The sequence below is a fragment of the Plectropomus leopardus genome, chromosome 4 (assembly GCF_026936395.1).
Source record: "Plectropomus leopardus strain MGB_pleo_1.0 chromosome 4, ASM2693639v1, whole genome shotgun sequence".
NCBI lineage: Eukaryota > Metazoa > Chordata > Actinopteri > Perciformes > Serranidae > Plectropomus > Plectropomus leopardus.
The window spans coordinates 38291492-38312297 of NC_142179.1; the positions used below are offsets into that span (position 1 = coordinate 38291492).

The 20806-nt window shown below is 41.2% G+C and overlaps 1 protein-coding gene across 5 annotated transcripts in view; it reads right to left on the reverse strand.

The window, feature by feature from the left end:
• Positions 1–17966, reverse strand: part of fkbp15b (FKBP prolyl isomerase family member 15b) — a 37760-nt gene extending 19794 nt beyond the window's left edge. For 3 of the 5 annotated variants that reach the window (XM_088077237.1, XM_088077236.1, XM_088077235.1), the window contains exons 1-15: positions 17786–17965; positions 11327–11430; positions 11166–11244; positions 10828–10897; positions 10666–10740; positions 8511–8609; positions 8205–8354; positions 8035–8103; positions 7342–7485; positions 2628–2782; positions 2497–2545; positions 2275–2391; positions 1441–1525; positions 1194–1294; positions 1009–1096 (exon numbers count right to left, since the gene is read on the reverse strand). In XM_088077237.1, the coding sequence (XP_087933363.1) occupies positions 1009–1096; positions 1194–1294; positions 1441–1525; positions 2275–2391; positions 2497–2545; positions 2628–2782; positions 7342–7485; positions 8035–8103; positions 8205–8354; positions 8511–8609; positions 10666–10740; positions 10828–10897; positions 11166–11244; positions 11327–11430; positions 17786–17835 (1435 nt within the window). In that variant the 5' untranslated portion in view covers positions 17836–17965. Of the gene's footprint in view, positions 1–1008; positions 1097–1193; positions 1295–1440; positions 1526–2274; positions 2392–2496; positions 2546–2627; positions 2783–7341; positions 7486–8034; positions 8104–8204; positions 8355–8510; positions 8610–10665; positions 10741–10827; positions 10898–11165; positions 11245–11326; positions 11431–17785 lie in introns of all 5 variants that reach the window. The other 2 variants (XM_088077234.1, XM_088077233.1) reach the window with 2 other exon arrangements.
• Between the last annotated feature and the right edge of the window lie 2840 nt (positions 17967–20806).

Here is a 20806-nt window from a genome sequence, read left to right on the forward strand (position 1 = left end):
GCCAGCAGAGCAGAGCTGTGTACATATCTCTGCAGAAGATGAGTGTGCCTTCCTGTGTGAGTGTGTGAGTGTGTGTGTGTGTGTGTGTGTGTGTGTGTGTGTGTGTGTGTGTGTGTGTGTGTGTGGAGGTTGTCTGGGTGAGTCTGTGTGACGTCACAAACAGGCCGGAGAATAGGTAAATAGTAAAGAGCTGCAGAGATTGAGGCCTATGAAAACTTTACGGTGTTTACTTATCTTTATACATCTCTGACTTATTCAGTCTCTCAAACTCAGTGCAGACTAATATGGATAAATGTTTTAGTGCTGCTTAGTAGTAGATGGCCGGTCACTGCATCTTGCTGGTTAAGGAGCTGAAATAGTGTGTTCACCCGCAGGGTTTTGTTTCCATCAATGCCATCAGTGCCTGAGGTGATAAATACCTGTACCTTTTTAGTCATTTGACCCGAGTGTTAAAGCCGACTGTACACTTACACATTGCATAAAAAAGCCAAATGTTGGCAGGTTTTTGTGCAGTGTAAAAAGAGGCTTTAGTTGAGTTGAATAGATTCCTTGTAAACAACTGCCTCCATGGTCTAATGAACTTTTAAGCTATTTTTTAGGAGCTCCAGATAAAACTGGTTTGGTGGCAAAATGTTTTTTTTTCTGACAAATCAGATTTTGTGAATCTTTGGGTTTTTTAAAAAAGACAAATAATTGATACAGCTCTGCAGTTTTTCAGCAAGTTTGTACAGACAGAATGTGCATAATGTAGTGCATTGTGTACTTGACTTTGGAACCTTCATGTGGACTGAAATGTGGATTAAAATAAAAGGTTTTTGTGCAGTTGGAATGAGGCCTTAGGGTTCATACCCACACGTGGTTTAAAGCCTACGACTCCGCACCAGTCAGAACTGAAGAAGTTTCTTACATGAGAGGTGAAACGTCTTCAAAAAATTTAAGCAAGTCCAGCTGCCTATCATTTAGCACCTAGAATTACCGTGGCTTTAATGACTGACACCAACATCTTACCCATGTATGGGACAGTGTGTGTAGGGAAGACCTGGCCAACAGGCTGCAGCTGAGATGGAGCCACAGAGGTCTGTGTGTAGGAGTAAGGCTATGAAACAAAACAATGCACTGATATAAAGAAATGCTGTTTTTTCTGTGATGTACATTCTGATGTTAAGTCAGCAGAAAATATGTTAAAACCTCACCTGAAAGGCATTGCTGCTGCCTGACAGCCCAGGCTGTGGGGCAACGCTGGTCATCACAGGCAGTAAGGCAGAAGGTGGAGCAGTGTGAGGATGAGGATGTACTGCAGGAAAAAAAAGATTAAATTCAGGGAATTAACAAATATTATCAAACATGCTGTACAGCATCATATGAAAATGATGTAACCTTTGTTAATGCTAGGCTGCAGGAGCAATGTATATACAGTATGAACAGGTGAAAGAAGCTTACCATATGCTGAAGCTGGAGCTGCAGTGGAGATCTGCACTGGAGATGGAGCCACAGGCCGATCCTTCGCTCTGCTGCCACTGGTGTCCTGGAGATAAACACAATAATGACAGAAAGTCAGTCATGACACCCATTTCAGATAATAATTTGATGGGGATAAGTGATGTCACAAGCAGTTTTCTCAGACTTAATGAAACTCCCTCACAGCAACAGGACACTTTATACAACTGTATATAGTGTATCATACTACTATACTCTAATACTGCTATGACCTGTACACCTGTGAAATCAGTGGAGTGCCCCTTTGAGAAGATTCACTTGATACCAAATGTATGCATACAGTAAATAGTGTATCTTTGAGCTTTTGTGCAGATTGGAGCTATTGGCTTTTATCTTTCTTGTTCTAATATTTTTTTTACACATAGATATGGAGTGGAGGAGAACTTTAACCCTTTGAAACCTCAGCACACTGGTTTGATTTGATTGGGGATAAAGGGTGACAAACAAAAAATTAGTTTTTAAAAACTCTATCTATATATTATGTATTAAATAGTAAGTATATACACACACACATATATACATGCATATATATATATATATATATATATATATATATATATATAGTTGTGGGGCAGACTGCTTAGACCATTTCTGGCCCTCAGACAAATGTAGATGTAAATAACATACACATGATGTGCACACAATACTTGTTCACTGATAAATTCATTGTTCGCTTTGACCTTTTTATGGAATTTGTTGATAAAAGGAAAAATACTGAATGTTAGCCCACTTTAACATCCACAGAAACGCTTCCCTCCCAGGATTCAGCCAACTCACCTCGAGCTCAGAGTCACTGGATTCAGGCTGGCTGGCTGCTCCTGTCAGAAAGGGCAACATGGGCTGGCCCATCTTTGCCATGCGGGAAATCAGCTTGGCTTTTGTGGCATCTGGATTCTGAAATTTGGAAAAAAAGAAAGCTTCTATCAATACAGCTGCAAAATAACTGAATGCTATGGATATCGTAGTGCACTGGTAAGAAAAATCAGTCAAGGAGCTTACTGCTAACTGTTCACTGAGTGAGTTTGACTTTGCACGAAGTGGTGGCTCCCTGCAAAAACAAAAAAAGACAGGTCATCTTGAGTGTCCACAGAGTTAAGGATAATGCCGTTAACTATCTCCTGATAACTAACCCTGGTCTGCCTGGACCGGAGGCAGTCATCTGCACTGGGGGCTCTGGGGCCAGATTCTCCACACTGGGGGCTGGGGAAGGAACAGGGGAGGGGGCAGCAGAGTCTCTGGAGCTGCTGCTGGCACTCATAGACCCATTGTCCTTGGAAAACTTCACCTAAAGCACAAAAAAACAAAAAACGTTAGTTCACTTCACCAACATTATAGGCAACAGTGAGTAAAGAGTTGCAGGTTGTTGACCTTGCAAAACTTGCACAAATGGGTTTAATGTCTTCTGAAATTATGAGGATAGGGCGATGAGCAACTTGACAACACAGGGCCCAAAAACCATTAAGTAACAACAGAAAACTGAGTGTACAGTCAAATGATAGAAAATTTATCTTAGATGATGAGGAAATTCCAACAATTAGGGAAAAGTCAATGAATAGCCTAGGTAGGTGGTACAATGTGGATTTGAATGATGTTGAGCAAGTTGTGCAATTTAGAAAAGATGTTGCTGAAGGACTGGATAGAATAGATGAGTCAGGGCTCCCAGGAAAGTTAAAGTTGTGGTGTTTGCAGTTTGGGTTATTTCCTAAGTTAATGTGGCCACTGTCAATCTATGAAGTCCCAGTATCTGTTGTGGAGAGAATGGAAAGGTTGGTTAGCTCATATATTAGGAAGTTGTTAGGCGCTCCAAGGTGTCTAAGTAGTGTGGCATTGTATGGGAAAGGGATACTTCAGCTGCCAGTATCTAGCTCAACAGAGGAGTTTAGGTGCATGAAGGTCAGGGCAGAGTTGTTGTTAGCCGGGAGTAAGGATGTAATAGTAAGGAGTGTGGTTCCAAATCCTTCCAAGGGGAGAAAATGGAACCCAAGAGTAGCAGTTCAGGACACAGAGGCTGCTCTTAGGCATGCAGAGATAGTAGGTAATGTTCAGTTTGGCCAGGGAGGCTTGGGGCTCGGCAAACCGGTGTGGAATACAGTAGGCCCCAAGGATAGAAGAAAACTGATAGTGGAACAGGTACGTAGGCAGGAGGAGACTGGAAGGGGGGCTAAGGCAGTGGCTCAGGCTAAGCAGGGTCAGTGGTTGAATTGGGAAAGCGTAGAGGAGGAAGCTTAGCTGAAGGGACCTGTGGAGTATGGAGGACAGCTGCATTAGATTTCTGATCGGGACTACATATGATGTGTTGCCAACCCCCCAGAACCTGAAGCTCTGGGTAAATGGCGACCCATCATGCCCACTGTGTTCAGGTACAGCAACGTTAAGACATATTTTGTCAAGCTGCAAAATTAGTTTATCACAAGGCCGGTATACGTGGCGACATAATCAGGTGTTGAGAAGCTTAGCTGCAGGTATTGCGGGGAGAAGACGACACGTGAATTCAGGAGGTTTTAAAAAAGAGAGTCTAGATATCCAGTTTGTACATGAGGGGGAGAAACATAGAGGCAGTAAGTTTGGGAGGAGGCAGGGATGTGGTTGCCTGGAGGGAGCTTGTGATTGGGAAATGCAGGTAGATTTAGGAGGAAAGCTTGTTGTTCCCCAGGAAATAGTTTGTACTAATTTGAGGCCTGGCATAGGTAGATAGCTGTGGTCGGTGAGTCAACGGATCGTTTATTTCATTGAGCTTACAGTCCCTTGGGAAGCTTCAGTGGAAGAAGCCTATGAAAGGAAGAAACTGATGTACACAGACTTACAGGCAGAAGCTGAGCAGAAAGGATGGAAAGCTAGGGTCCGCCCAGTTGAAGGGGGATGTAGGGGGTTTGTAGCTGGATCAGCTATCTCTCTCAGCTGTCATTAAACCTCTTCGAAAGAAGCCCACTCTCGATCCTGAGATTTTAGCTAACTATGGACCGATATCTAATCTCCCCTTTATTTCTAAAATCCTTGAGGTTGCTCATCAAGTCTGTGACTTTCTCCAACATAATAGTTTATTCGAGGACTTTCAGTCAGGCTTCAGAGTTTATCATAGTACAGAGATGGCACTTGCAAAAATTAATAACGATTTATTTATCGCTTCTGACACAGATCTGGTCTCTGTTTTAATCCTAATCAGATCTCAGTGCCGCATTTGACACCATTGACTAAGGTCTACTAGGTCTACTATACTAAGGTCTGCTTTGGAGTGCCACAGGGTTCGGTGCTTGGACCAATCCTTTTTACTTTATATATGCTTCCTCTAGGCAACATGATTAGAAAACACTCTAAAAATTTCCATTTTTATGCTGACGATAAGCAATTATATCTATCTATGAAACCAGATGAAACTGATCAGCTATCTAGACTTCAAACTTGTCTTAAGGATGTAAAAGCCTGGATGAGCCGTAATTTCCTGATGTTGAATTCAGACAAAACTGAAGTTATTGTTCTTGGCCCAAAACACCTCAGAAACTCCTTTTCCAACAATGTAATTTCTCTAGATGGCATTATCTTGGCCTCTAGCACTTCTGTATGGAACCTCGGAGTTTTATTTGATCAAGATTTATCTTTTGCCTCCCATAAAAAACAAACTTCAAGGACGGCTTTCTTTCACTTGCGTAACATCGCAAAAATTAGACATATCCTCTCCCAAACAGATGCTGAACAATTAGTACATGCTTTTGTCACCTCTAGGCTGGATTACTGTAACTCCCTATTATTTGGTTGCCCCAACAAATCTCTTAGGTCTCTCCAACTGGTGCAGAACGCTGCTGCTCGTGTTTTAACAGGAACCAAGAAAAGGGATCATATTTCTCCTGTTTTAGCTTCTTTGCACTGGCTCCCTGTGAAATCCAGGATTGAATTTGAACTCCTCCTCCTTACTTACAAAGCTCTAAATGATCAGGCTTCATCCTATCTGTCACAGCTCATAGTTCCTTACCAACCCTCAAGATCACTGCGCTCTGAAAATGCAGGATTACTTGTGGTTCCCAAAGTTTCCAAAAGTAGGATAGGAACCAGAGCCTTCAGCTACCACGCTCCTCTCTTATGGAACCATCTTCCAGTTTCGGTCAGGGAGGCAGACACTGTTTCAACTTTTAAGGGTAGACTAAAGACCTTCCTCTTTGATAAAGTTTATAATTAGGGCTGGCTCAGGCTGCCTGGACCAGCCCATAGTTAGGCTGACATAGGTTTAACCTGCCAGGGGACTTTCTATGATACCCTGAGCTCCTTTCCTTCTCTCAATGCCACCATCGGAAATCATGCATGTCTGTTTACTGCATTGCCATTTGCAAGCTTAACTTAGCCTCAGTAGTTTAGCTTAGCCTTACATCTGTGATAGCTATGTGGTACTCTCACTACCTGGGGCTCGCGATTACGGAGCCTGGGTCTGTTGAACTGCACTACGCTAATCCTGTCGCCTTTCGGGAGCGTTCCTGCTCCCTTGTTTCCTAGTTTCCCTGGATCCTGGCCGTAACCTTGACTGTGCCTGACCGTGGTGATATCTGTGCTGATGCTGCGACCCTGCCTTGGTTGTGCTCGTGCTGTGGCTGTACTGATTCTGTGCCCCTCGCTCGCCCTGATCGTGGTCTGGTCCTGGTTGCGCCGATGCTGTGATCTTGCCTTTGGACACCTGCCTATCAATGTGTGCATGAGACTCTTATCATCACCCTCAACATCATCATACAGTGCATTTGATAATTTCACACCTATCGTTATTGTAATATGACATGCATCTGTTTCTATTATTGCTGTGCCTCTCTCCCCCTCTCTCCCCCTCTCCTCCCCCTCTCCTCCCCTCTCTCTTTCTCTTTCCTTTTTGCCATGATTGTATTTGATTTGTTATTTACGACATCTATTGCACGTCTTTCCATCCTGGAAGAGGGATCCCTCATCATCCTCTAACGCTCTTCCTGAGGTTTCTTCCTTTTTTTTCCCTGTTACAGGGGTTCTTTTTCGGGAGTTTTTCCTTGGGTGATATGAGGGTATAAGGGCAGAGGGATGTCGTACACTGTAAAGCCTCTGAGGCAAACTATGTTTTGTGATAATGGGCTCTAGTAAGTGTGTTGGTTGATCCAATTCACCCTTATTTCCCTTAGCTTGAGTCTTGTATTTGAGTTGTAGTATATTGGCAATTGTGATTCATGTGCTAGGGAAGGTAGCATCAGCACAGTCACTACCTGGAGTCTGCATAAATAGAGCTTCTGTGATAGCCATGTTATAGTGTAGCTTAGACTTGTAACTGTGATAGCTTTATAGTAGTTTAGCTTGCATCTGTGAGAGCTTTGTAGTAGTTTAGCTTAGCCTTGTATCTGTGATAGCCAGGTGGTACTGCCACTACCTGGAGCTCACATAAACGGAGCCTGAGTCTGTTGAAAGTGGCAGGGCTGTTTGGGCTGCATAGGAGCAGTGAGGACTGGCACTAGGGGAGTGGCTTTGGGACGCCAGAGTTCACTGCCTAGCCTCCTGGAGGTGTTGTAGGACCATTGATCCTCATATACATAATTTTGAATATATAACAATAATAATTTTAAATGCATTTTCGTCACCTCTTGCTAATTTCTTGCAAGTTGTGGAACATTTCTTTCCAATAAAGTTTTTGAAAGAAATCAGGTAAATTTGCTCAAGTTTAAAAGGGTTAAAGAGCTTATGAGAGGCATCTCAACGCAGCAGAAGAAAACTGATGTCAAACCATGTTTCTAAAGGTTAGACACAGACATAACTGAACTATTCATGTGACACTAGAATAATCAGGTATGTTAGAAAAGGTCAAATACAAGAGCAGATGGATATTGAAAAGTGTTCAGTGGGTGTTACCCGTCGAAGCTCTGCTTCAAAAATAAGAGTGCTGTTAGCCGGGACACGGTTGGGGACTCCCTTGGATCCGTAAGCTTGGTGAGGTGGGATGACAATGAGGCGACGGCCTGCCTTCTTCATCCCGAGCATTCCTTCCTCCCAGCCCTGCTCATACAGAGAAGACAATAATACACAGTAATAATAATGTAATAAATGTATGTAATAAAACATAATACGAAGAGGAACACTGCACAGTCACAGTGTAGGGTGGTAGTTTAAAGGTAAGCTAGTTTATTTTAAAACTGTGTTTCCACATTAGATCAGCTATGAGCAAATGCATGAGAGCCATTGGCCCTCATTTAAGAAATGAAAATTACAACAGAAAACTGAGTGTACAGTCATTTTCACTCAAAGCTCCTCATTCATCAGTGTGGAGGTGAGCGGAGGCTACAATCAAATTTCACATCAGGTCTCAGCTCATGTACAAAAGTTTGAGTCAGCGTGGAGGTGCAGTACAGCAGAGGAACTCTGGCTGAGTTGGAGAATCGTTATTAGACCATACTCTGACTGACATCTATGTATTTGTTGTTTGTTAATGTTTTCTTTGGCTTTGGGTATGTGTTCATAATTGACATTTGGTAAATAAGTGTAAATTCAATTGTATTGCTGTCGCAGCATTCTGCTCCTTATTTAGTGCAGTATGTTCTGACTCACTTTGATCACTTTTCCAGCTCCAAGTTTCAGTCGTAGCAACTTGTCCTTGTTCTGGTTGGAGTCAAACATCTGAAATGACATTTAAGATTCAATGAGTGAGAAAACCCGACAAACACAGAAGAATCCACAGGCACTGGAGATAAAATGATGAAATGGTGGAGGTGTCTGACCTGTCCGATGGCATGGTTCTGCAGGAGCCAGCCTGTGTACACCACCTCCAAAGAGTCTCCATTCTCCACCGCCTGACCTTCACCCAGACTCAGATCCTGAACCACCACAGCATCTAAGGAGACTGTGCTGTTCGCTTTCACCAAACACACCTGTTGCACAAAAATGCAAAGACGGCTTCATCTAGAAAACAGGTTAACTTATGCAATTTGACAAGGGCTCAGATACCTGCTGTTATTACAGACAGCATGTTTGCTGAGTTACTCACTCTGTTAGTCAAACTATCATCACAATCTGGTGTCATTCACCTCTTTACAGAAGTCCGATGAAGCTTTCTCTGATTCGAACATCAGGGACCAGTTCTGCCTCTGGTCATCATAAAAAGTGCAATAATTGTTTGGCTGTACCTGCAGGAAACAGAGAACGCGTGTTCAGGGAGAGGACGGGAAACACTTCAACTCATTGTGCATCGTTTTCACCAGCAATCTGTCGATCTGAGCAGCAATTTACGTCACAGTGTACAAGTTATACACTGCTGTGGAGCCTGTGGAGTCATGAACTCTGATACAGTGCTTTTTGTTTCTAATTGTTTATCTGCACTGTGATCAGTGGTGGACAAAGTACACAACTCTCTTACTTGAGTCAAAGTATATTTACTCCTAGTCAAATATCACTCCAATACAAGTGGAAGTTGCTTTCACTTGAATGAAAGAAATTGAGTATTTGCTTTAGAAAATTTGAAGTTGTGATGAAGTTTGTGTGTGGTAAACAGAGCAAACATTTACAAATGAACAAATTGTTCTTTATCTCAAAAACATGGACCTGAGGTATGTCCATGGCTGATCTGATGAAGAGTATAGCACCACATCAACAAACAATCCACACACAGACAATCAACAGTTTAGGGATTTTTGCATTTCAGAAAAGAAAAAAAAAATTATCCACTGACTTAAATACAAATGCAACCAGTAATGAGAGCTTTCATAGAAATGTAGTGGAGTCAACAGTACAATATTTGTCTTTCAAATGTAGTGGAGTCAAAGTAATACAATTTAAAAAAAAAGTAAAGTACAGATACTCAAAAATTGTACTTAATCCTTAAGGACTGTCTGGCTCATTGCACCCACTTTTCATTAAGGGCAGCATAGAGCTGCCAGGCCAGAACAGAAAAAAAGATCATCATCGCATAATAACATGAAAAGTTTCTTGTTATAACAAGATGTTTTTCTTCACATTTTACAAGATATGTTCATGTTATAACAAAAAACTGCCACAGTAATAATATGTTGTAACAAGAAACTATTCTTGTAAAATTGAAAAAAGAAAAAAAAAACTGTGATCACTTATCTCTTAATTGTCACCTAAATACTTGATAATCATTTCTCATGTTATTACATAAAAAGGTGACAACTTGTCATAATGAGAACCATTTAAATGATAAAACTGTGTTGGAGAACAGCTAAATTGAGGAATATGGCTATAAGGCAATTTGACTGGGAGAAGGGGGTGCAAATGCATTCAAAAATATGCCCCAAATATCAGTTGTCCAACTGTACTGTGTATTCATTAACCAATGCAAACTGAGCCTATATACCACAGTTAAACATCTCGCCAATCTCCATAAAAAGGCATGAGACTGCACACACAAACTACACCAAGTTAAAAATGTAACTTCAGCTAGGTTGCATGGTTTTATGTGTAACCTGTTATGCTTACTTTTGCTCTGGTGATATCATTTTTGTTATAAAGGGTTTTTTTCAGCAAGTAACCTGGCTACACTTTAAAACAATGTCACTGGCAGGTGAAAACAGCTCGGGGAAACTGAGCTTAAAATAGTGCTGACATTTCACTTTCATATCATTTAGCACTCCTAACCAGCAGCATAACAGAATTAAATGTGAATTTGTCTGTCCTGTCATGTTGTATAATGTATATGTTGTAAACTGGTAATTAAAGTACTTCAATGTGGTATACAGCATTACTGACCTTAACATACTTTTTAATCTTTGGACTTGGGGAAATGTATCAAGTGCTTTTAGGTCAAAAGGCTGAAGTCTAAGTGAAATCACAAGTTATTGGTGTTTCAGTCCAAGTTGAGTTACAAGTCTTTTTAGATTTTGTCAAGTCTAAATTCTTCAAACTTTAATCTGACTCAAGTCCAAGTGGTGTGTGTGCTTTTGTGTCCTTGAAACGAGGTTGGGTGGTTGAGGTGAGCGTCTCCTGGTTACTTGTATTTCTTTCTCTGTGTGTGTGCATGTGTGCGTGCGTGTGAGACCCCTTGTGCTTGGGTCAAGTTTTGAGCTTTGCCATTTGTGTAACTTTTATGTTATTATCCAAAACATGTCCAGAAAAATAAGTTTCAAAGACTCCCCCACCAAGTCCCTCACTGTGAAGTGTGATATTCCTCTAATGCATCACATCATCCGTCCACATGGATTCAACACCCTTCAGGTCTCCACTCACCGTGAAAACAAAGCCCACATGAATCTTGGCAGCGGTCACTTGTTTCTGTTGGCTCAAGTACAGAAGCAGCTTGTACTGCAGAGAAGAAGAGGGGCATTATTCATAAAAATCAAAAGTCACACCAATAATCTCAAACAAGTGACCAATTAGCAAACCACCAACCTCTTTAGCTGTGTGGTTGCCCAGTACAGCTGCTCCAAGCTTTCCCTGCTTCACATACTGTCCATTAATACTGCACATTGGAGAAAAATTGCAGAAAAGATTTTCACTTGACTTGGCATAAGACGATTTGGGAAGTCGCGACTTAATTTTTACTGTTTATTATGAAAATCATTTTTAGGTTACAGTTTTAAAGTTTTGCAAAAACATATTCTTGGAGAGATTAGCTGCTGCCCACAGACTTTTACTCTTCCGAAATACACGAAAAAAGCTGAAATATTCCAAGCAGCACTTCATGCTACAATCAACTGATTTTAAAATATGAAAAACTGGGAGCTCACTATCTGAACGCTTGAACCGCTGTGGCGAATAACACTGCAGGAGCTCCAGGAGGTGGAGCTGGTTTCTGAGAGGCTGGTGCTGTAAACAGACAGAAGAGAGTTCAGCCTCTACATGATGGCTGCATGTGAAGTCATTCCTGTCTCTGTTCTGACTGTCTCACCTGAATTGGAGCTCTTTCTCGGCTGTTTGGGTGCTGTGTACTGGAAGGACTCGTTCCCCTGACTGCCCTCCTGGTCCAGTCCAAACAGGGAGGCTAACTTGGCCCTGCGAAGATAACAAGTGGAAAGATCATCTTGACATGGTTGTGTGGCGTGAAATGACATGTATGATCCACTTAAAGGTTACACTCATATGCTGATCTCAAATCTCAGATCTGGCCTTTGACCGCTGACTGTGCCGTCTGGCTCGCTCCTTCGCACATGAGTAAAGCTGCTCAAGTAAGCCTTTCATCTTGATTTCAGGGGTTACTTTAGCTGTCTGCCATACTTCAGCAGCTCTTAACATTTTAATCCACATCAAGGTTCCAAAGTCAAGTACACAATGGACTACATTATGTGCATTCTGTCTACACAAACTTGCTAAAAACTACAGGCTGTACCAATTATTTGTCTTTTTTTTCAAACCCAAAGATTCACAAAATGTGATTTGTAAGAAAAAACATCTTACCCCAAACCCCAATGTGGAGCTTTATACATTTTTTCTGTCCTTAAACAGCTTAAAAGTTTATTATAGACCTTGGAAGCTGTCGTTTACAAAAAATCTTTTCAAATCAACTAAAGCTTATTTTCCACTGCACAAAAAAACACTAACAGCTGCTAACATCTGTCTTTTTAATCGTAATAGGAACGGTTAAAGTCAGAATTAAAACCTGGGTCAAATGACTCTCCAGTTGTGGCATTTATCAGCTTCAGCTCTGATCAGCACTGATGGAATCACAACCATGGATGTATTATAGTCGTGAACGTACTAATTTTAGCCCCTTCACCGGCAAGATGTAATGACACCCCAACACAAAATATTGTCTGTCTTCACACAAGCAGCGTTCAAACATCGATCTAAATTAAATGGTAAATGGACTGCACTTGTATAGTCCGTTTCTAATCTTTTGCTTTCACACTACATGTCACATTCACCCACTCACACACACATTCACACACCGGTGACCAAGGCTACAGTACATGGTGCCACCTGCTACTCAGTAACCATTCACATGCAGTCACACACCGATGGTGCAGCATCAGGTGCAATTTGGGATATTGGCATATTGCCCAGGGATACTTTGACATGTTGACTGGAGGAGCCAGGGATTGAACCACCAAACGTCTGATTAGAGGATGACCCACTCTACCTCTGAGCCACAGCTGCTCCACAATAAGTCAGCACTAGCTTTGAAAGAGAGACTGAATAAGTAGTGAGATATATATTGCTTTTGAATACAACTTTCTCTGTCACAAAAGACTGACGTGGCTTACTTGTCTCATTAATTTATCATAAAACACACGTCATTCCAACTCCATCCATCCATCCATCCATCCATTTTCTTCCGCTCAGCCGGAGTTGGGTCACGGGGGCAGCAGCCTAACAAGGGAAGCCCAGACTTCCCTCTCCCCGGCCACTTCGTCCAGCTCTTCCTGGGGAATCCTGAGGCGTTCCCAGGCCAGCTGAGAGACATAGTCTCTCCAGCATGACCTGGGTCTTCCCCGGGGCCTTCTACCGGTGGGACGTGCCCTCAACACCTCAGCAGGGAGGCGTCCAGGAGGCATCCTAATTACATGCCCGAGCCACCTCATCTGGCTTTACTCAACGCGGAGGAGCAGCGGCTGTACTTCGAGCTCCTCCCAGATGACCGAGCTTCTCATCCTATCTCGAGGGAGAGCCCAGCCACCCTACGGAGGAAGCTCATTTCGGCCGCTTGTACCCACGATCTTGTTCTTTTGGTCACTACCCAAAGCTCGTGACCATAGGTGAGGGTAGGAACGAAGATCGACCGGTAAATTGAGAGCTTTGCCTTTCGGCTCGGCTCCCTCTTCACCACGACAGATCGGTGCAGCGTCCGCATTACTGCGGACGCTGCACCAATCCGCCTGTCGATCTCCCGCTCCATCCTTCTCTCACTCGTGAACAAGACCCCGAGGTACTTAAACTCCTCCACTTGGGGCAGGATCTAATCCCTGATCTGGAGAGGGCACTCCACCCTTTTCCGGCTGAGAACCATGGCCTCGGATTTGGAGGTGCTGATACTTATCCCAGCTGCTTCACACTCGACTGCGAACCAATCCAGTGAGAGCTGGAGGTCACGGCCTGAGGAAGCCAACAGGACCACATCATCTGCAAAAAGTAGCAACCCAATCTTGAGGTCACCAAACCGGCTTCGAAGAAGTTCATTCCAACTTGACAGAAACAAAATAAAACTCATCCAAACTGTCTTGGTTACTCTTGTTTGTAATCTAGTTAGTAAGTCCACTGTTCGAACAATCAACAGCTCCAGTTTGGTGGAAATAAATCCTTAATTCACAAAGTTAGATGTAAAAACATGCTGTTACTCTCCAAGCCCTCTCTTTGCCTGCTGGCCGCCAGCTGTTTACAGTCCTTTAGCTTCTCCCTCCACCACTAGACGTCTCTGTGTCTTTCAGCTCTGCTGCCAGCTCTGCTAGTAGAGACCGGAGCTCTGGTGGTGTGTGCTGTGCACTACATAAAATGAGTTTAACAGAAAGGGGGAGCGCCTGTATTCACGACAGTATTGAAAAATATACCCTTGGGATTTCTTAATACCCTGGTATACTGTAATACTGTGATACTGCCCAATCCTATACATAAAAAGAAGTAATCACCATTAAGTTTTTACAGGCCTCCATCCATGCTGCTTTCTACTGATTAACTGTTTACCAGCCTGACATTAAGATGACATCCATAACTGTCTAATTTAAGGAGCTTTCAACAGCATCTCATGGTCCTTTCAGTGGATGAAGTTTGCTCAGTTGCCATTAAGGCTGCCATAGCTCCATCACAACTGAACAAACTCCATCTGCTCAGGAGGATGGATAAGAAAAATTGTTTATAACAGTTGTTTTCCAAATTTCCACATGCTAGTTTTTCTTTCTCAGCAGATTAAGATTGCTGCTGATTCCTGAGTCATCTCAATTTTTGTGTCATTTGCACTGATATATAAAGGAAAGACTGAAGCATACACTCTTATGTTAATAGCAAATATTTGACAATTTTCCTTGACAAATTACTGAGTTAATCAAACATCTTATTTTCTGATGATCAACAAATAAACAACTGGTGTGCTGAAATGAGACCATTACTATATCATTAGACACTGATAAAAACATCATTAAATCTCATTTTTGCAACAGTCAGGATCAAACCTTCAAGGCTCCACAACATTTCTGCAAAGTTTCTGTGGTTCCAAAATTGGATGAGGATTGGAAAATTGCAGAGCTAACTGGTACTGACCCCTGGAACTCCTTCCACTGGTAATCACTGGAATCTCCCAGAATGGACATGTTGAAAGCCTTGAGGCCCTCATCTCCAATAGTAAGGAACTGGGATGAGAGGGGGCAGCCTCTTTGCATGTGGAAGTCAAACTCCTAGTGCACGTTCCAACACTTCAGTCCCGGGCTGCCCCTGATCCCAGCTGCAGTCACACAACTGTGGTAGATTCAACAACATAACAGAGGAAGAAACTGAGGAGCTCCGACTTAGTGCTGGCTCTGCTCTGAGCGAGAATGGGTTGGTGCAAAAGACTTCACCTTACTCCTCTAACAGGCAGCATGTGATAGGAATTAGCCGCCATAACACTCCTCCCTCCTGAACATGCCCTGGCTGCTTATTCCACCAGCTCATACACACCACACACTGTGCTGCTATCACACAATGAGTCAAGCAGGCCCAGAGAGCACAACACGGTTATCAGTCTGAGAATGTGGCAAAGCTGTAACTGAATGGCTCATAATTGACAGGGAAGGAATATTAATAAAAAGTGAGTCTGTCGCAAACAAGAGGCTCACAGTATGGAGTCCAGAAACATCTCATGTGTTTGTCAACATCACAGCTTACACTAAGTGTTACAAAATGGATATAGACATAGAAAATATACAGCCAACACATGTAAAAACTTAACTCCTCATTCTGTATATAACCGAAACCGACTATAGGCAGGTTTCCATAAACGCTAAAAGTGCCCAAACTGAAATTGTGAATTTAAAATATGTCTGATAGAAACATGTCAACTTCAAAAAGCTCCCATTTATCACCAAAAAAAGTTTTTACGCTTGCATGAGGTGGTATTTGCCAAATTTGGCAAAACTGCAATGGAAACACTTTTCTGTCTTTTCTAGGTCACATGATGCTATGGCTATGTGCTTGTCAGTAGGAACTGGCTCCCTCATGATGCAGCAGGCACTACAAGAGGTGTTATTGCATCACACAACCCCTCAAAAGTTGAGCAGATCATCTGGAAGTTTTGAATCCACAATTCCTCTGTGAAATCATGGACTATCACCTCCCAGATATCTCTCATACGTGGCCGCTCCCACGTGTAAGGGGGCTTGCCTTTCTATTATTGTTCCAGCGGGGCCTTGGATTAGAAATAATGATGGCTTGTGTGGTGACTGCAATAGAAATAAACCTGCTAATGTTTTGAACATCCATCACCATGTTTATTGCAATGTTACTGCAAGAGGAGAAGTCACAGAACATCACTCAGTGGAAACACAGTTATCTCAGTTTGTGGAAATCTGTGGAAATCTGCCTAGCGCTCGAGCTCCTTGAGTTTGATCTCAAACCCTGCTTTTGATAACAGGCTTGGAGTCTGGTTTATCACACAGTAATTATAAAACTCAGAAGACAGTTTTAAGGTTATAAAGTGACTTTTGGTAAGTCATTGTGTGCATAACAGGAACAAGTTTGCTAACTGGCTTAACATAAATGTAAAATAAAATTTCATCACATGAAATTACTAGATTTACCACCTCGCCAGTCAGTCAGGTTACAGTTATCCATCTCTGTCCAAACTCATATGTAGCCATGACAGGTCACATTAGCCACTTTTGCACTGCCTGTTCAAGGCAGAGATAATGCACTGTTATGTTGCCTCACCATTCTGTATATAAGGAACAATCATGGATAGGAGGGTTCAGAATGGTCTTTCCTTTCAGCCAGCATCGGAGGTAGTAACAATTGTGATAATGATAATGTGTAAAATGTAAAGCTGAAAAGACGTGACCATTAATTTAGACCATTAGCTGGCAAGTGAGACATTTGACGAGGTGTTATGTGTGCGACCACCACGGGACATTTAAAAAGCAGCTGTTAGCTGCTAACACAGAAAAGAGGAACAACAGCTGTAAACAAACTGGGAAACTGAGATTCAGGAGCTCCTTATCCTCCAAGCAGAGGACAAGATAAACTGCCATGTAACAGAAACGCTACTGTTTCAAATGTGCGTATTTCTGCAAAGAAATTACCAATTCTAAAAAACGAATGCCTCACACACATCTTCAACCCAGCCGCACAGATGATTTAAACAATCAGATTTATGGCATTAGGTAATGGCCAGAGACATGTTTCTGCAGAACATTATGATGCCACGGGGACGTTGACCTTTGACATTTTGGATAAAAAATGTTGTCATCTCATCATTTTATTCTTTTAGACATTTGTGTGAAATTATGTCATAATGAGCATATGAATACTTAAATTATGGCCCAAAACGTTTTTGTGAAGCCACAATGAGCACCAAATTCCCATCAGTTCAGTGTTGATTCTAAGTGAAGGTTTGTGAAAAATGTAAGTCAATTCAATCAAGACGATCTTGAGATATTGATATCACGCCAATGGGACTGGTGGACATCTGGCACACATGATGACTCCCCCATGATGTCACCGGTGCGGAAACACAAACAGACTACCCAGGCGGTGGAGATATGGAGGCATGTGATAATAAATCATCAAAGCAGCAGCAGAGAAGCATTTGATATGAAACACGTGTAACTGTAATCAATATAACCTCTATAATACGTCAAGACTACAGGCATTGCTTAATACACATGTAGCCTGACATTAATCTTAATATAAGACGAAAATACTTTTTACCTGCTAACTTTAGCATGGTAAAAAAAAAATAGTCATGATATAAACTAACTCTCAACTAACTCTGTCCTGCAGTGATCCGTTGTCTAATTAAGAGATTAAAAGGTCCCATTAAATGTCTGATGCAGTGTAACTGAAATGACTTTAACTATCAGAGGTTATTTTCTAATTCGGCACACACATGCTCTTCTAAATAACTCAGTTCATGTAAAATTTCATCTTTCTTGAAGTGGTTCACCGTACTTCTGGAATTTCGGTGGAAGAATAATTGTGGAAACAACGAAACATTATTTTAACATTTATTGAAATGGCGTCGTCAAATGTAAGCCGAATAAAAGAACAGGCTAAAAAGAATCGCCTCGGCTGCAAATTAGTCTTAAAAACATTATGCACTACTGACAAAGCCGCAATAAATTCCCAGATTTGTGATAACATTTGGCTCATAGACGAGAGCAGCTACCAGCTCCCCCTGGCTAAATGCTGCTAAGCTAGTTAGCTGACAGGCTAAGAGCATTAAACTCACCCTCCTGTAGGGGACAGAAAGTCTCCGTCTTCATCGTCTCCGCCGAACATCTTCTGTCTGTCTGAAGCCTTTTTTTTTTTGTTTATACAACAAGTGACAAATGACTTCTGTGCTTTTACATGACTGGTTTGTTAAAAAGTGACTTCCCCTTCCTGTTTGTGGTGGAATCAGCTGACTTTCCACCTGATCTGGGTTCAGTGAGTCCAGCAGCCACCAGAGGGCGCCAAAGACTGTCTTTCTTGACTTTCAAGAGATGCTGCCCTGCAGTAGTCCCTGACCTTTGACCTCATGAAGGGTTTTGAAGGAAGTGGAGGTCAATTCTTAATATAGAATTACCTTGTAAATGTGCCATAATTGGCATAAACAAAAACATCAAATAAATATTAACTAAATGAATAACTAAGAAAATACTATTCGAAGTTAAATTTGGAAATACGACATTCGGGAAAAAAGCGTGGACTTTGCCTCATAACACCTGATAAAACATCATTTATTTCAGTTTTAGATTTTAGTTGAATAATCCTCATGTTTATAATGACACTATATAATACTCACACACAATATGTATTGAAGAATGTTAGTACTGTTTTGGGTCTGAGTACCTTTTTACTTATTTTAATACTTTATTGAATATATCTATTATTGCACTGCATTTTATATATACTTTAATACTAAAGTGTTAAAAAAATGTCATTAGCACTCTCATTTTTTTTCTTGTGCACTTGGTTTTTACCAGGTGATATGTGCAAGTTATTTAACCTGTTACAACCAAAACAAATTGGCTTGATTTCTTTCAAAAACATTGAAAGAAGGCAATGAGCAGCTTATCAAGAAACAAACAAAACAAAAAGAAATCATTTAAAAGATACAAGAAAATTACCTGAAATTAGCAACAAAAAAACTGTAAAAGAACCAAGGAAATCCCCTGAAAAAGATGCATATATATATATTAGCAGCTTTTTCAGGGCATTTCCTGTACATATATATTTTTTCCTATAGGTATTTGATCCTCTATTGGCCCTATGTCTCTCTCTCTCTATGTATCTATGTATGTATGTAAGTATGTATTTACCTACCTATCTATCTATCTATCTATCAATCTAGCGCTAATTTTTAGGTCATTTCCATGTCACTTTTTACTTATTATTTGCAAGTTGCAGAACATGTCATGTCAAGTTGCCAATTGCCTTTTTTAATGTTTTTGAAAGAAGTCAAACCAGTTTGGTCATGTGTTAAAGGTTTAAATGCTTGTGAAAGGCGTCTGAAGGCAGCACAAGAAAACTGCTGTTGATCTAAGTTTCAAGGGGATAATTAAGTTTCTTCGTTCCGCTTTAATGAGATTATTTTGGTCATGGGTGTCTTCAAAAACGTGCAGTGGAGTCCAAACCAAGACACAGAATTCACCAGATGAGAGTATTTCTCAGTCTGTGGCATGTCAGACTGTGAATGCTGTGGCACAGAACATCTCCTACCATCCTGTTATCAAATGTTTTCCTATCCCCAGTGCAAAAATAGATCTCATTACAATTACATAAACAGGGCCATATTTCCTACAACCAATGTTAATTCAGTCTAAGGCTCACGCTTTCCTTCTTTGCCAAGTTCATTATAAGAGCTACATTGTTTGGCTGAACTCCAAATAGCATTTGATCTGTCATAACATTGTGTCAGTCTGTTATTTGATGTATGTCATGAGCACTGGTGTGCCACTTGGACTCATCCCCTCCTGTCCTCATCTCTCTCAGTCCATCCTTAGTTGTTGATAGTTGATAGTTCACCTTTAAGGTACAAAACACCATCATCTATTTGATTTTAATATGTTCTTGTCCTTGTCTTTATGAATCTGTTCGGCATTTTACAGAAATATTACAGCTGTTGGTGCTTCGACTGTTGGCCTCATTTGTTTATTAGCAGTTGTAATTACATTGTGTCCAACTGACGACACTTACTACAGTTCATTCTTTTCCAACAGTCCATGGTTCACATGTACCATTGTTTCATTTTTAGCCCTTTAGCACAACTTCACACTCAGACAGGATGCAAACACCGACCTCCTAGGTGCAAGTCCAGGGTTTGCCAGACCAATCCAATGTTCCTGTCACCCGCCCTATGGACCATCATGCTCCTCACCTCATTGCCGGGAGCATTTCAACCTGATTCCATTACGCTACAGGTTCCCTCTCAACTGTATCAACTGACACTGTACACATTGTATATGTTTAACATTGTATAATTACACAAATTCACTAATGTCAGTTCTCTGACTGATTCTCCTGCAGTTTTAGCTCACATGTTTTGGCCTCCCTGGAGCTCTGTCAGTTGTTGCATTGAAAAATCACACATTTATTACAAATTACTACAAACAAACATTGCAACAGCTTTTAAGTCACTTCAGATTTCAGCATTATTTTGTCCACCCACAGCAGTAAATAATGCGCAACTGGGTAAAAAAGGACACATTTAGTGTGGCTGCTGAAGCATCCACACTATTGTTCTTCTTTTCTTTATTCTTATTATTTCAATTCCGTAAGTTTTTCGTCCGCTAACTAGTTCTGCATACTTTGTGCTATTTAAACCATTCAACTATCAAAATGTTCAGCTCGTTCAGACATTATTGCTATGATTTTTCTCATTTCGACTCTTTATACTTTTTAAAATATCAATATTATATATATAATATATAGAATTTTTTTTCTTTCTTTTTTTCCCATTGAAATGAATGGGGAAATTTTTCAAATTCTCTTTAACCCACTCCACTTTGAAAGCCTACTGCTTCCACATACTTTCAGCTAGACACACAATTTAAACTTTTAACAGGTCACAAGGCCTTTAACTCTTCTGGTATGATTCAGCTCTTTTGTATCTTTTACAGTTTTTCAGTTTTGGTGATTTAAGTTTTATGCTCTTTCCAGACGATTTCTGCGTTTATAATGGAGTCAAGACGGAATGTTGGAGGTCAGAGCATGTGACATCACTAACGAGCTCCCGCACTCTGGATATCTCTGTCTCTGCTCTTTCACA